General features: G+C 31.8%; 1 protein-coding gene across 2 annotated transcripts in view; it reads left to right on the top strand.

The window, feature by feature from the left end:
* The window catches only part of ODR4 (odr-4 GPCR localization factor homolog), a 35,431-nt gene extending 22,249 nt beyond the window's left edge, over nt 1–13,182 (top strand). For both annotated transcript variants that reach the window (XM_010992098.3, XM_010992097.3), the window contains exons 12-14: nt 601–786; nt 9,833–9,943; nt 11,160–13,182. In XM_010992098.3, coding sequence (XP_010990400.1) covers nt 601–786; nt 9,833–9,943; nt 11,160–11,227 — 365 coding nt within the window. In that variant the 3' untranslated portion in view covers nt 11,228–13,182. The remainder of the gene's footprint in view (nt 1–600; nt 787–9,832; nt 9,944–11,159) is intronic.
* The last annotated feature ends 1,159 nt before the right edge of the window (nt 13,183–14,341 follow it).

Genomic DNA, 14,341 nt, shown 5'->3' with positions numbered 1-14,341 from the left:
AGCGAGGCAAAGGGAAAATGAGAAAGAAAGCAAGACGGAGATGGTAGTGAGATTAGTACAGAAAACATGTATCTTGATAGCCTACATACGCTTGATACAGGGAGCTACATCACTTAAAATGAAATCAGTGGTGAGATTAGTGCAGAAATGAATGCTATTGTGTCCTATAAATTGATGTAGGTGAGCCACTAATTTAGCTGTAAACTTACATGAAGAAGGGAAAAACTGTTCATAAAATTCAGTACTTCTAAGGTTAAAACAAACAAGAAAAACAGTTTCTGAGACCAGGGGCAAAATTATCTCCTGGGTGTTCCTTCATAGGACAGTGGATAATATAAGAATGTCTAATCAACAACATCTTCACACTGAAGGCAGTGGTGAGTTTATATTTCATGGGAGTATCATTTAGGTCCCTTGCAGAGGCCTCAGGTGTCGAGGTAAAGAATTCAATGAGCAATTTTGTGCCAGAAGAATTAAAAAATGAAAAGATCTTTTAGGTTTTATTTCTTTTAGTTTATGCTTTCATATACTTATAAAATACATCTCACTGATACCAGTGACAGACCTATCTAAATATTAATATTGTTCCTTCTCCTTTAGATTCTGAAAAAGAGTTCCACATCCTCCCTCACCGAGTTTTTGTCCCCATTCCGGGATCTACTGTAATGTTATGTGATTATAAGTTTGGCGATGAGTCAGCTGAAGAAATAAGAGACCATTTTATAGAGATGTTAGATCATATGATTCAAATAGAAGATTTGGAAATTGCAGAGGAAATAAACACAGGTAATTATGTGAAGTTATTTAAGAACCTGATTAGACTATGGCTGAGGTTACCTATGGGACATGTAGTTTAAATAGCATGTCTTTAGATTTTCTTAAAGCTAGTACTATTTGACACTTTCGAGGCATTTAAAACTGTCTGTTTATTTTCTACATAGTATATAAACATGCAATGTTTTCCTGGAAAATTGTACTAAAATTTAAGATATTTTAGATTTTTCCAAGCCTAGCAAGTAGATCTTCATAAAACAATTTCAGCCTTAAATAAGTAGAAATATGTAGCTTTAAGATATTCCTTTTATTATGAGACGTTTTCTCAAAACCCATTATCTTAATAATTATTTAGTTAAGCATTATGTCACAAAGTTTTTTAAACACTCTATTATTAAACATCTCCATACTATTTGCCTTTCTTTTCCTATTGTCTTCATATAATTAGGATACTAAGCTGAAATGGGCAGTTCCAAAAATTAAATCAAGATTATATTTGCAGAGCAGAGATTTGCCGTACTATGTAATTGTGTAACACATTTTCTTCTGCTAGCCATCACTTTCACATTTGACCTTACATTTTCAAAGTCTTTTTTTGTTTTGTTTTGTTTTGTTTTGCTTTGCTTTGTTTTTGTTTTTGTGTCTAGTGAGAGCAGGATATGAAAACATGTCTATAAATAAATGTGTAAGGGTATAGTAGTCTTCGTGAAACATTTAAAAAATATGCGATGAAAGTAGTTATTTGCAGGGATGGGGTTATACCTCATAGAAGAAAGTCTTTAAGTTACTTCTGAATATAAATGTTTATGAAGTTTGAATTTTTAAGTCCTTTTTCTAATTCTTATTCCTTAGTTATTCTTCTGTTGCTTAACTAATTTCCACCCCCTACAAGAGTAGAATGGTTGAGTTCTCTTGTTTTCTATGGTGAGTCAAGTAAGTACTTGGTGAATTGCAAATCTATCACTAAAGCCTTAGGTTAGTTGGAGACCACCAGGTTTGTTTTTTTCTCAACAACTCCAGGTTCACATTAATCATGTGGAACATTAAGTTTGCTTTAAAGAAGAAAAAGAAAAAAAAAAAACCTCTAAATTGCTCAGCACCAAATAGTAAAGCTGTGGCTGTGTTTCAGTGCCCTAAACACTAACATTTTTAAAGGTACAGCATATTCTCTAACTGATAGAGATTTTTGAAGTAGACTGGTAGAAATGTTTGCTACTTTGTGAAATATGTTTTTCCAAATTCATGACTATGCTCTTTCTGCGAGCCAGTCTTAGAATCATGAGGGCAGGGATGTTTGTTTGCTTTTGTTCACTTCTGTCACTAGTACCCAACAGTAGTTCTCTACTGTTGATAACTTGAATGAGTTTTATGTGGGATCATTAGAGTTGACCTGGTTCGTCCTCTTTCTTGTAATACTGAAATCTTTGGGTATTTAGACTCTATTCTTCCTTATTCTGAATACCAGTCTGCCTTCCTGAAACCTGTACTTTGTTCAGTAATTTGGAGCAGTAAAACGTGAGTACAGTTGAACCTTCAGCAACGTGGGGGCTAGGGGCACAGACCTTCACGTAGTTGAAAATGCATGTATAATTTTGCATTTGGCCCTTCATATCCACAGTTTCATATCCACAGATTCAGCCAGCCATGGCTTGTGTAGTATTATAGTATGTATTTATTGGAAAAAATCCAAGTATAAGTGGACTCGTGGATTTTAAATCCATATTGTTCAAGTGTCAACTGTACTGCTTCTTTATTGAGGCTATGCTTTAAGTTTAAGTTGAGGGCGGTTGTCATGTTCTAAGTATTTCAAAGCCAAATACTCCCATATACCTTTAACTGTTCTCATTATTAGAATTTCTAGACCTCATTTTCTCGAACCCTCTTTTTTGCCTTCCTCTAAATTAGGAATTTTTAACCTGTGTTATCCAAAACCTTTGAATCATTGCTGGCTGTCAGGAGATCTACAAAACACTTGAAAATAATTGTATAATTTTTTTCTGGGGAAAAGATCTACAGTTTTCAGAGGATTGGTGACCTAAGATCAAAAACTATTTCTTTAAATAATATTCTGGTTTGCCTGTCTTGAAATATATTTAAGTATATTACCCTGAATTGAACCTAATAATCTAATAGTAATGTTAGCTATTACTTTTACAGAACCAGCACATTAGTAAGCACTGTTTTAAGATCCTTACAAATGCTAAATCATTTAATCCTTATATAACAACTCTATATTGATTTTTATATTATTGTTAGCTCAGTTTTCCAGATGAGAGAATTGAAGTTTAGAAAGGTCAAGTAGCTTTTTTTAAGGTTACTTAGTAAATGGTGGAGCTGGAATTTAAACTTAGGCAGTTTGGTTCTAGAGTCTCTGCTTTTTTTCTAAGAATGTTGTTTTACTACCTTTCTGTGGGACTTAACCAATGCTAACTATAGGACTGTTACTTTTCATGATCTAGATACTTATTTTAGCCTATGCCTTTTAATTCCGTCCTTAAAAATTTTTTTAACATAAATAAGTGATGTTTTAATACCCTCACTTAATTTCATTTAATGTCAGTATACTTTCTCACTTGGCTAGAAGCTTGGATCTTTGTCATATATGTTTTTCATATTCTTTTGATTTATTTGTCATACTTTTAGTGCATATCACGTTACTGAATTACGAGTGAATAAGGATAGCACTGGATGCAAAATTTGCCCATTCACAACTTACTTTAAAAATCAGATACAAAAGAGTAGGGAGAGAGAGATCTCATTTAGATTTTTTAAATAGTACCATCTGTCTTAAGAAATATTTTTATTTCACTTATTTTCATGTTATATTTTAAACATAAGCATATATAGACTGTAGTTTACTCAGTACTTTTTAAAGTTATACTTTAAAACATAGTTAATTATAGTTGGACTACGCTCAATTAATAACATATTAATATCCATTCTTTATACTGCTAAGACATTAAGCTAAAAATCCAAGTAGCTCCCATCACTGTCATATATATATTCTTAAGGAGGTGACTGTGGCAATCTTGCTTGACAGCTTCCCCAAAAGAAAACTAAAAGCCAATAAATTAAAACCCTAATGAAACAATTTTATATATACATTTCAGCAAACATTTATTGATTTTTTTTCCATAGGATTCACAACGGAAATTGCTCCTTTCTTGCTCACTGCTCTATTTCCAGCACTTTACTGAGAACCTAGCCTTAACACATTATAGTTATTCAGTAAATATTTGTTGACTGAACAGATTATTGACTTTGTCAATCCCAGGATTTGGGGTTCAAAGATCAATAAGATATCAATAAGATACTGATCCTGTCTTCAGGGAGCTAAGTAGAATTTTTTTTAACCTGTGTAGATACTTCTTTGTGCTCTGACTGAGTGAATTCCTCTATTATACTTAATTGTAGTTTTGTGTGGCTTTTTTGTATTGCTTTCCTTACTTGTAATCATTGAACTTATCAGTTGCATGTTTAACGTTAATCTTCCACATTAGACTGTAAGAGTTTTGAGAGTTAAGTATTTCTCTATCTGAGCTCTTTGCCTAAAACATGATAGGTATTCATAAATATTTGTTACTACCTGACTGACATATACTCAATAGGTCATTTTTAGGAAACTATGGCACATCTTTTTTTTTATACTTTATGCTTGAAAAAGTATAAGCTTATACATAGCCAGACATGATGTTTTTAAGGTTACAAACCTTAAAAACTGAATTTCATCATCACTGAACGTGATGAAAATTTTAAAAGGATATAATAATCATAGCTCTGTGGCTCAATAGTTCAGAACATTTTAAGGAATATAGAACATTAAAAACATATGACAATATGTAGCACTAATTGTTGTTCCATAAGTATTAATTCTAGCTTACAGCATTAGTATGACTGTTTATCACATATTTATTAAGTATTTGCTCTGTTGAAGACAATGTAATAGATACAAATCAATGGCTAGAGTCCTTTCTTCAAGAAGCCTATAATCTGATTTGGAAGATAGAATTGTATGCATTATTAATTATGCAGAGCATGTAATAAGGGCCTAAGAGTAACAAATAACTTAATCAAGATCAATGATCAAAATTTTAGGGTCTCCGGTGATTTGGTTAATAATTCAATCATAAAAATATTTTGATGGTAGGTTAGCAATAACCTATAGTCTATAGTAACAAAGGCTTGACATTAGTATTTTCAAATTTTAGTATATTCTTTCAATTTTTTAATTCTTTATTATTACTATGTTTATGTTTCATTTTAACTGGAGGCACATACCTGTTGTATAAATTGATGGTTTTTAATATATAGTGGATAATCTCAAATACATTAAAAGCTCCATAGTTTTGAGTGATTCTTTGGATTCTTCAAAATATTTTTACAATTAGAAGACTTATTTTAGCCTTAAAGTAAATATACTTCTTGTCTATTAATATCAGATTTAAATGCTATTCCCTAATGAATTTTTTTATTATTTATATGTATACTACATATATCTTAAACTTGTTGCTCAGATTTCCTTTAGTAAGCGCTATCATTAGCATTGTTTGTATTATGTTAAGTAAGTTAGCATGAACTAGTGACTGAAGTATTTTTAAATTTTAGGTGTTACATAAATATTAATCTACTTGTCTTTTGTGGGTTTTGATTTTCATAAGCTTTTAATTTTGGCACAGTTGTATGTTTTGCACTGTATTTTAAAATTATTTCCTGTCTTTGTTCTTTTATGTTTTTATGGCAGACTAGTGTAGAGATGGATTAACTGAGTAGGAAGAGTTTAATATTACCAGGAGAAAGGAAATAAAACAGCAATCTGAAAGTTTAGGTGTGTATACTTAAATGAGTGCTGTGTCAAACTCATGGGTCTAGATACTATTATCTGTTTCTTCTAATATTATATAATGTATTGAAGGTATTACTTCAGTGTGTTAGATATAATTGTTTTAGGACTCTGTCCTGTTTTTGAAACTTACATCAATCTCAGCACAATGATCGATTGATTACTATTTGTTGATTGCCAGTTATGTATTAGACATTAGGGTTCTAGTGATCAGACATATAGTCCTGACTCTCAAGAAGCACACAGTATAGTGGGAAATACAGAGAAATGGGTTATTCTAAAACAAGATGGTTAGTTCTATAGTAGGGGAATGAACAGAGGATTATCAGAACATTTAGCACAGACACTATTCCTATAAGTGATTGACTGAAGACTTCTTAGAGCAGGTGACATTTGAGTTTGTTTTGAAGGATGAATACAGTAAAAGTAATTGTAAATTTTTTAGAAATTGAACAGTGGTATCAAATGTATTGTGGCCAAAAGTAAGATACGTCTAGAATTACATTAGTTTTGCTTCATCAAGTATTTGTTGAACTAGAAGGAATGATTTAGTTATTTAATAGCAAAAGAATAAATTATGGGATGGGATAAAAACGTAAACATTTTAATAGAAAAATTAAGTGCTTTTACATAAACATTCTGTTGGTTTAGAATTATGTTCACTTTTGCACTTACTCATTTATTCAAAAATACTAGATGCATAATTTTACCAAGATAGTATTTTAGCTGAGTCCAAGTCTGCCACTTACAACTGTGTAACCTTAAAGAAGTTCCCTCTGAACCCCAGATTCTTTTGGGGTTAGTACCAGAATTTAGTAAAAATGTTAGGGAAAATACTTTCTAAGCAGAAAGAGATACATAGCTATAAGGTGATATTTACTAGAATTATGAGACTTTTAAATAATAGATCTTCTGAATTATAATGAAAAACATTTATATTTATTAAAGTAATTCTGTATATAGTGTGTATAGCTAAATATTTGGAATTAGGGTTTCTATATAAAATAAACCATGAAAGGTTTATTCAGTGTTCAAATGTTCAAATTCAAAAATTGAAATCAATTACTATACATTTAGGATTGTTAAACGTGTTATAAATTTCTAGCTTTATTTTCTAAGTATTTGATGTTATTATTTGCTTGATTATTTAATTATTTCTGTTCTGTAATATAGTTGCCAAGTAGTTGCTATGTTTAAAATACATATTTTGCCAAGTAAGTAGTTTAAAATAACATACTTTTAAATGACTTAAGGGATGAAGAACAATTTGTTTGTCAAAATGACTCACTTAAGGTGAAGGATAACTGTGGCTTTAAAATTTCTTAAATGCATTAGTCATCTCCTAGTTGATATTAACTTAATAATTCAGATGTACTTTATCCATTGTATCAGCTAAAAATTTGGAGACACACCTTTGAAACCTGGTGAAACCCATCTTTGCCAATTCTGTCTTGATATTAGAGGTGAAATTAATTTTTGTTGTTTGGTTAAACATTGATCATTTAGTTACAAAGGAAAAAGTAGTGCTGAAGACGTATTTTCATGGCTAAATCACTGACTAGAGAAATCTCATTAACTTAGAATTTAGGGATGGGGAAGAAGACAACTAACTAAGGAGTTCAAGTCCTAACATTTCATTTTAAGCTTCTAAATAGTCCTACCTATCAGCAGCTTGGGATAAAATTGAATACATCTACAATTCAGCATGCATTCATCATGGCCCTTGCTCTTTTGCTGACAGCTGCTTAGAAAGGTTGCTTTCTTACATGATTAATTTAAGATTTGTCTGCAGCTAAAATTACCTGGTTTTAAGGAATGGTTGATATCTAATTTCCTATTGAATCATATATTTTTTGCATTTAATGTTCAGTTAACATATTAAAATATTGGTGAAATGACAGTGTTTGAGATTTGAATTAAAATTCTACAAGCCCCACCAAAAACAAACACAAACAAATTGTTAGAAGGATTTACTTGTCCCCGAAAAATGCTCTGCTTCAGTAAAATTATCTCAAATTTATAGCAAATCAATGTGACTTTTTATGACAGATTTTAAAATGGAAATAGCAAAGCAATGGAATTTTTTTTAATAGAAGTGAATTATTTATGCAGAGGGCTTGACCTATTAGAACATGATTTTCACATATAAGAATTCATTATTAAATATGTAAGTAATATGCCATGACAAATAAAACCATTTTGTGCTCTTTATCTGTAGTTCTTAAGTAAAAAATTCCTGTAGCAAATAGGTATAATTCATGCTTCATCCATTATTATTTTTGTTTTTATCTGATATAAGGATTTTAGTGGCCCAAAGAGAAAGCTTTTTAGCAGTGATATATGCTAATAGAAAAGCCAAAGTTGGGGGTGGGGGTAGGGGTGGGGGTATGTTTTTAATATGAATACAGTTGAACTATCTGTTCAACTTTTAGACTTATGGGTGAAGTTAGGGGAAATTTTAGGCTGGTGGGCTAATATGGTGTAAAAGTAAAGTGTTATGGCCTTTGAAAAAACTAGAAGCAGTGGAAATATGGAAAACTGAATAATTCTGGAAACAGTTTATAAGAAGAACTTGTTGGCCTTTGTGACTAATTTGATACGGGAGTAGAAAAAAAGAGAAAAGTGTTTTGAGTTTGTTTTTAAAATACTCTAGTTATATGCTTGAAGAGGGAAAAAAAGAATGGTGGTCCCCTTGATTCTAATGAGGTAGCTACTAAAGATTATTTCTGAAAATGATCCTTTTCTTCATGGGAAATTGATGAGAAGCAGGCAAATTTTTTTCATCCATTTTGATAACACAAAATTTCAATAAATTTATGTGTCATCCTTGTGAGCATATCTTTATGTGTAGTATATTGGGGTACAGTGTCTATAAAAAATATTTTAAATCCAAGCAGTAATAGTAGTAGTTACTGTCTCTCACTCTGTGGTTCTCTTCTCTTCTTTGTAAATGTAGGGGTAACCATGAAGTACAGTTGACCCCTGAACAACACAGGTTTAGGGGTGCTGACCCTTGCACAGTTGAAAACCCACATATAACTTCACAGTAGGCTCTCCATATGGGCAGTTCTGTATCCATGGATTCAACCAACTGTGGACCAAGTTTTTTAGTGAAAAAAAAATTGTGTATAAGTGGACCCACACAGTTCAAACCCATGTTGTTCAGTTGTCAACTGCAGTTGCCTTCAAACATAATTCTCTGGAGTTCTATAGAACAGCACTCTGCTATCACCTCTGAGGGGGAAGAGGGAGTCTGGCTCCAGGAGTCCTTCATCGTTTCTTCAACCAGAGTGATTCTGCTTTCATCTATTTTACATTTTGGAGTTTTCTGTCAGATTCTCTAGCACTGGTTAAAAAACAGGAAACCATTGGTCTGTATAATCCCTAAGGATGTTTTCAAATCAGACACTTTTAATCAGTGTTAAATAAATTCAGCTAAGCTAACCTATATCAATTATTGTCAGCATAATGAATAGAAAGAGAACTTGTCTTTGAATCCTCATTCTGTTGCCCATGACCCTCAAATATGCACTTAACATCCCAGGTTTTATTTTCCAACTGTAACTGAAATAATGTACGTAACTTTGCTAAACATTGAGTTATTTAAAGGGCAAATTTCTGATCACATTGTGCTTATATATTTCAAATTCCAGGTTAGATCACGAGTCAGCAAACTTTTTCTATATAAGACCAAGTAGTAAATATTTTAGGCTTTGCAGGGCATATAAGGTCTGTCCCATGGGCTGCAGTTTGGCCCACAGGCTATCGTTTGCAGATTCCTGCTTTTATTATTAATATCAAACTACTTAAAAATGTTAATTGCTAAAACCACCAATAAGGATGATATAAATTAATCCCAATTAAGAGTGAAAGTTTACCCTGTTCTACCTAGTTAGATTTTTGGTATCAGTTTATCTCTACTACCATATGGTAATCAGTTTATAATTTGTGGGAGTCATTCAGGACTAACTCTGTGGCTCTCTAGTTTCAGTTACAAAATTACATAAAATATTTTAAATATGTATCAGTTTGACATATATTCCATGAAATTTAATTTGCCTACATTTAATGAAGAACAAATTCATTATGTTTTAAAAAGTCAGATTGAAGGAAAATGGAGTTCATTCTATATTTTTTTTATAATGATCTTTAAAACTCATTTTTAAATAGTAATTATTCTCATTTTATTTAGGATTTATTATTATTGTTCTCTTGCAGCTTATATGAGTTCCTGTATGAATACTGAAGTTTCATTGGACAGCACAGATGATGAACAACCAAAACAGCCAATTAAAACTACAATAGTGTTGAAAATTCAGCAAAACATAGGTATTATATTTCTTCTGTAACATTGAAGATGGTATTTTGGATTTGAGTTTTGTTGTTATTTTAAAATTATTTTCATTTCATTTTGCTTTCTTAAAAGAGTTGTATTAGGCCAGTATGTCCTGAGTATTATGGAAAGTGATAGTCTCTAAGAGATAGGTTTCTAAATAAAGCATTGTCCCAAGTGCCCTCAAAGATGGCACTTCCTATTAATTTTTTTGGCATTTTTAGAAGAAAACCATGTTGAGTTTTGGGAATCAATTAGTATAGTAGGGGCAGTGTTCTCTAAACTGATGTTCCCAGGATTGCTATTGTGGAAGATTTTGATAACGTGTTCTAAGAAAAATGTCAAATTCAAGTCTGTAAATTCTAATGCACTTTGGTATTTTAAAGGCTCCAAGAAGTGTGGCAGTTACTTTAATATTTTTCAGATTTATCGATCAAAGAGCATGTAGACTGTTGTCTAGTGGAATACCAATCAAGAAATGTTTTATAAGCATTAAGACTTAACTAAGAGGTATAAGCCAGAAATTTTGGTTATTTTTCTTGTCACTTACTCATTAGGTAAACTTCAGTTAATTACCTAAATTCTTTGTACCTGTGTGTGTGTGTGTGTTTGTGTTGACTACTATGGTCAGTTTTGTTGTTGTTTTAACTTAACAGTACTCAGGAAAAAAAAAAAAAGTAACTAACCCAAACATAATAATTCTTAAATTTTAGTTTCTATAGTTTTCAATGGCTGTACAAATGACTTTACATTGTAATTATGGAGAACCCCTGCCTATTGGAGATGTCTTTTGGTTTCAACTAAATAGCATGAGATAGCTGGAATGTCAGTATAAATATTTATAGAAGCCTTTTGAAGTACGTGGTAGTTTGTCTCTTAGATTGTCTCTTAGATGTGTGTGAGTGCGCTTATGTGTATAATAAGAAAGACATTTTTTTATTTTAAGGTTTTACTAAGGTGGTGAAGTACATGATTACCAGTTCAACCTTTGTAAAATATTTTTTCAACTTAATGGTATATTTTCTTCTAAGATTTTGCTGGCTTTTAAGACCTGTATATGTATGTGTGTAAGTGTACTATGTATTTGTGTATGTGTGTGTGTATTATTGTTGTTTAGTTCCATCAGTTACCTGCATTTCAAAGCCTAGGATCAGTTGAGCCTTTCTTTTGCTCATTCCATTTCCGTTTGTTTTGTGTTTGTTTTACTTTTAGGTGTGATTGCAGCGTTTGCAGTTGCAGCCCTTGCTGCGGGTATCTCCTTTCATTACTTCAGTGATTAGGGTGAGACACAAAGAGCTTCATGATCATCCAGAGAACACTGACCAACAATTATGAATAATAAAGATGCAAATAATCCATCTGCATTTGAGACAATAGCAGCCAGATCTGCTGCCGTGATGCCTATTAGGTGTGTTTCTAACTAAAATGAAATCACCAGCTGCCTTGTTTAGCCCTGCTTATATTATAGATGGCTCAGGCTTCCAAGAATAAAGTTATGCATCTGGATAGAAGTTGCATGTAACAGATCTTTCTTATCTATTTTTAAAATGTTCAGAATGATGGTTTATTTTCATAGGTTTTAGTCCTGTTGATCTGAACTACATATTGATCATGACATTGAAATTTTGAGTAGTCAGGCTTAACTGAATATCTTGGTTGTAAAACAACAGGAGAAATTTCGACAAAGTGGGGCAATGACTTATTGGGTAAGTTCGTACTCTAGGACGTTTCTACATTCATTTCCAAAATACTGATTGAGTTCCAGCTGAAGGGTAGCAAACTTCCAAAGAGGTTTGAATCAGCAAGGATTGTCATAAATCATGTGCTTTTTCAGGTTAGTATATCATAACTTAATATATTAAGTAAGACTTTTGCTTCTAGTAGTACATTAGGTATTGCAAAACAACTGGATCCTGAATAAAATTTACTTTTATAGTAGAATGAAATGCACTTTAAAATGCATTAATAGACTCAAAGAAAGTAAGGGAAATCTCTAGGAACCATACCTCTATTTTTTCTCCCCAACAAAATGAGTACATTTTGATCTGGGAACTGTAAACTGTATTAAGCATACAGGTGGACATTGGTTGCCTAGATGACAAATACCAATTACAGCACTTCCATGTGCAGTTCTCCACAGACCAGAAATGACATAAATCTAAATCTGAGATGCTACCCCAGCCAAGACAGGTGAACTGGGTCTCAGTTTATAATACCCTACAGTTCCTGGCAGAAGCAAAATATAAGCCCAAGATTCCTATAGATTAAGATAAAGCAATATTATTTCATGACTAGAAATCACCAGATACAAGTTGAAACCAGCTAGCATGAGAAAGAACCTATAGAAATAAACTTTGGATTCAGTTCTCCAAGATCTCACCATCACTATACCTAAAGGATGGAACCATAGGCAGATCTGAAAAAGAAACAAATGGAACTGCTAGATGGGAAATATGTTACTTTCAATTAAAAAAAAAATCAGACATGTTGAAAATCATTTTAGATTCAGCTGAAGAGACAATGCATAATCTGGATGCTAGAGCTAAAGAAATTGTCCAGTGTGTGGCAAGAAGAAACAAAGTGCTAGAAATATAAATATAAAAAGAGAAGTTAAATGATATGGAAGGAAGAATTATAGAGACTACAGGTACTAGCAGTAGAGAACAGAGAGGATGGAGGCGTGGCAGTGTTTGAGGAGATAATAAAAACTGTTGGATAAACATGAATTCATAAATTCAGGAAGCACAATATATCCCAAGTATATATAAGTAAAATCCAAGCCTAAAGTAGTTTAACTGCGAGATACCAAACAGGATTGTTGAAGCAATCAAAGGGAGGAAAAGATCATCAGTGAAGGCAAGACAGATACTTCAGAAGGTTTCTCAATAGCAACAATGTACCCAAAAGATGGTGGAATAATGCCCTCCAAATTCTGAGAAAAACAAATTATCAACTTGGAATTTGTACCAAGCAAAACTGAAATAAAGACATGTTCACACGAAAAACAGATTTTACCATCAGTAGAACTTCATTAAAGAAATTGCAGGAGGATGATCTTCAAGAAGGAGAGTGATTCCAAAAGGATGGTCTGAAATTGAAGAACTAGTGAGCGAATAAATGAAAAACATATGTAAATCAAAAGTGTTGTTATTATATAAGACAATCATAATGAAAGAAGTGTTTATAAGAAGTAAGATTGTAACAAGGTAAAACTAAATAAACATTTTATACAGCATTAATGTGGACTTTTAAAATAGGGTATAATTGAAAAACTGGACAATAGCTTATAAAAATGGGAGGAGGGTGATTAGAATTAAAGTGTTCTAAGGAATTTTATTACTCAAAAATGGGTTAAGATACTGATTAACTTTGAAATTATGTTAAATATGCACAGTAAAATTTCAGATGTAACTGCTAAAATAATAGATATGGGATGAATCATTCCAAAGAAAAGTTTAAAGTACAGAAAAAGGGTGGAAATTGGGATGGGGGAGGTACAAAATTAGTAAGATAGTAGTAATAAATCAAATAATAACTAAAATAAATATGAATAGAGTAAACCCAGTTAAAAACATTTATTTAGTTTTTTAAAAATCAGCTATAGGCTGGATTTTTTTAAAGATGGAAAAATGCATTAGGGAAATAGCAAAAGAAAACTTGTGTAGCTTTAGTGGTATCAAGTCAAAATTAGACTTTATAATAGTGTTATTAAAGATGGAGAAGGCTACTAACTAATTGTAAAAGGATCAGTTCACTAGGAATATATACAATTTTAGATTTGTATATAATTTTTAAATGGCCTCAAAATTTATAAACTATAGGGCTAAACCAACAAATTGAACAACAGTGGGAGAGTTTACCAGCTCTCAATTACTAATCAACCAGACCAAAAAATGAATGAAAACAGATTTGAATAATGCAATTAGCAATATTGATTCAATGAACATATTTAGAATAATAACAATTAGAGAATATTCTCTTAAGCATTATATATTAGCAAAAATTGACCATGTATTAGGCATGAAGTAAGTCACAGTAAATTTCAAAACAGTTAGTATTAAATGGATAATCAGAAATAAGCTAGAGGTCAGTAACAAAGGTTAATTTTTTTTTAAAGTTATGGTTTTACAAGTTGGTGAAAGAAAAAAATACTTAGAACCTAACTGTAAATACTACATTTGGAAAAACTGGGTGATGCAGCAGAAAGAGCACTTTGAGGGAAATGGCTTTAAATGCTTAAATTGAGGAAAAAGGTTATGTGTGTGGCTTAGGAAAAGAACAACAGAATGAAGACAGTGTTGAAGCAAGGAGACACAGGAAAGGGAAGAAAGCAATGGATTAGGAAACAGAATCACATGTCAAAGTTGTTTTCATGACAAAACAAATTGGCATAT

The sequence above is a fragment of the Camelus dromedarius genome, chromosome 21 (assembly GCF_036321535.1).
Source record: "Camelus dromedarius isolate mCamDro1 chromosome 21, mCamDro1.pat, whole genome shotgun sequence".
In the NCBI taxonomy this organism is placed as follows: Eukaryota; Metazoa; Chordata; class Mammalia; order Artiodactyla; family Camelidae; genus Camelus; species Camelus dromedarius.
Note: the sequence above shows the minus strand (reverse complement) of the source record. Positions and strands in the feature narration are given on the sequence as shown.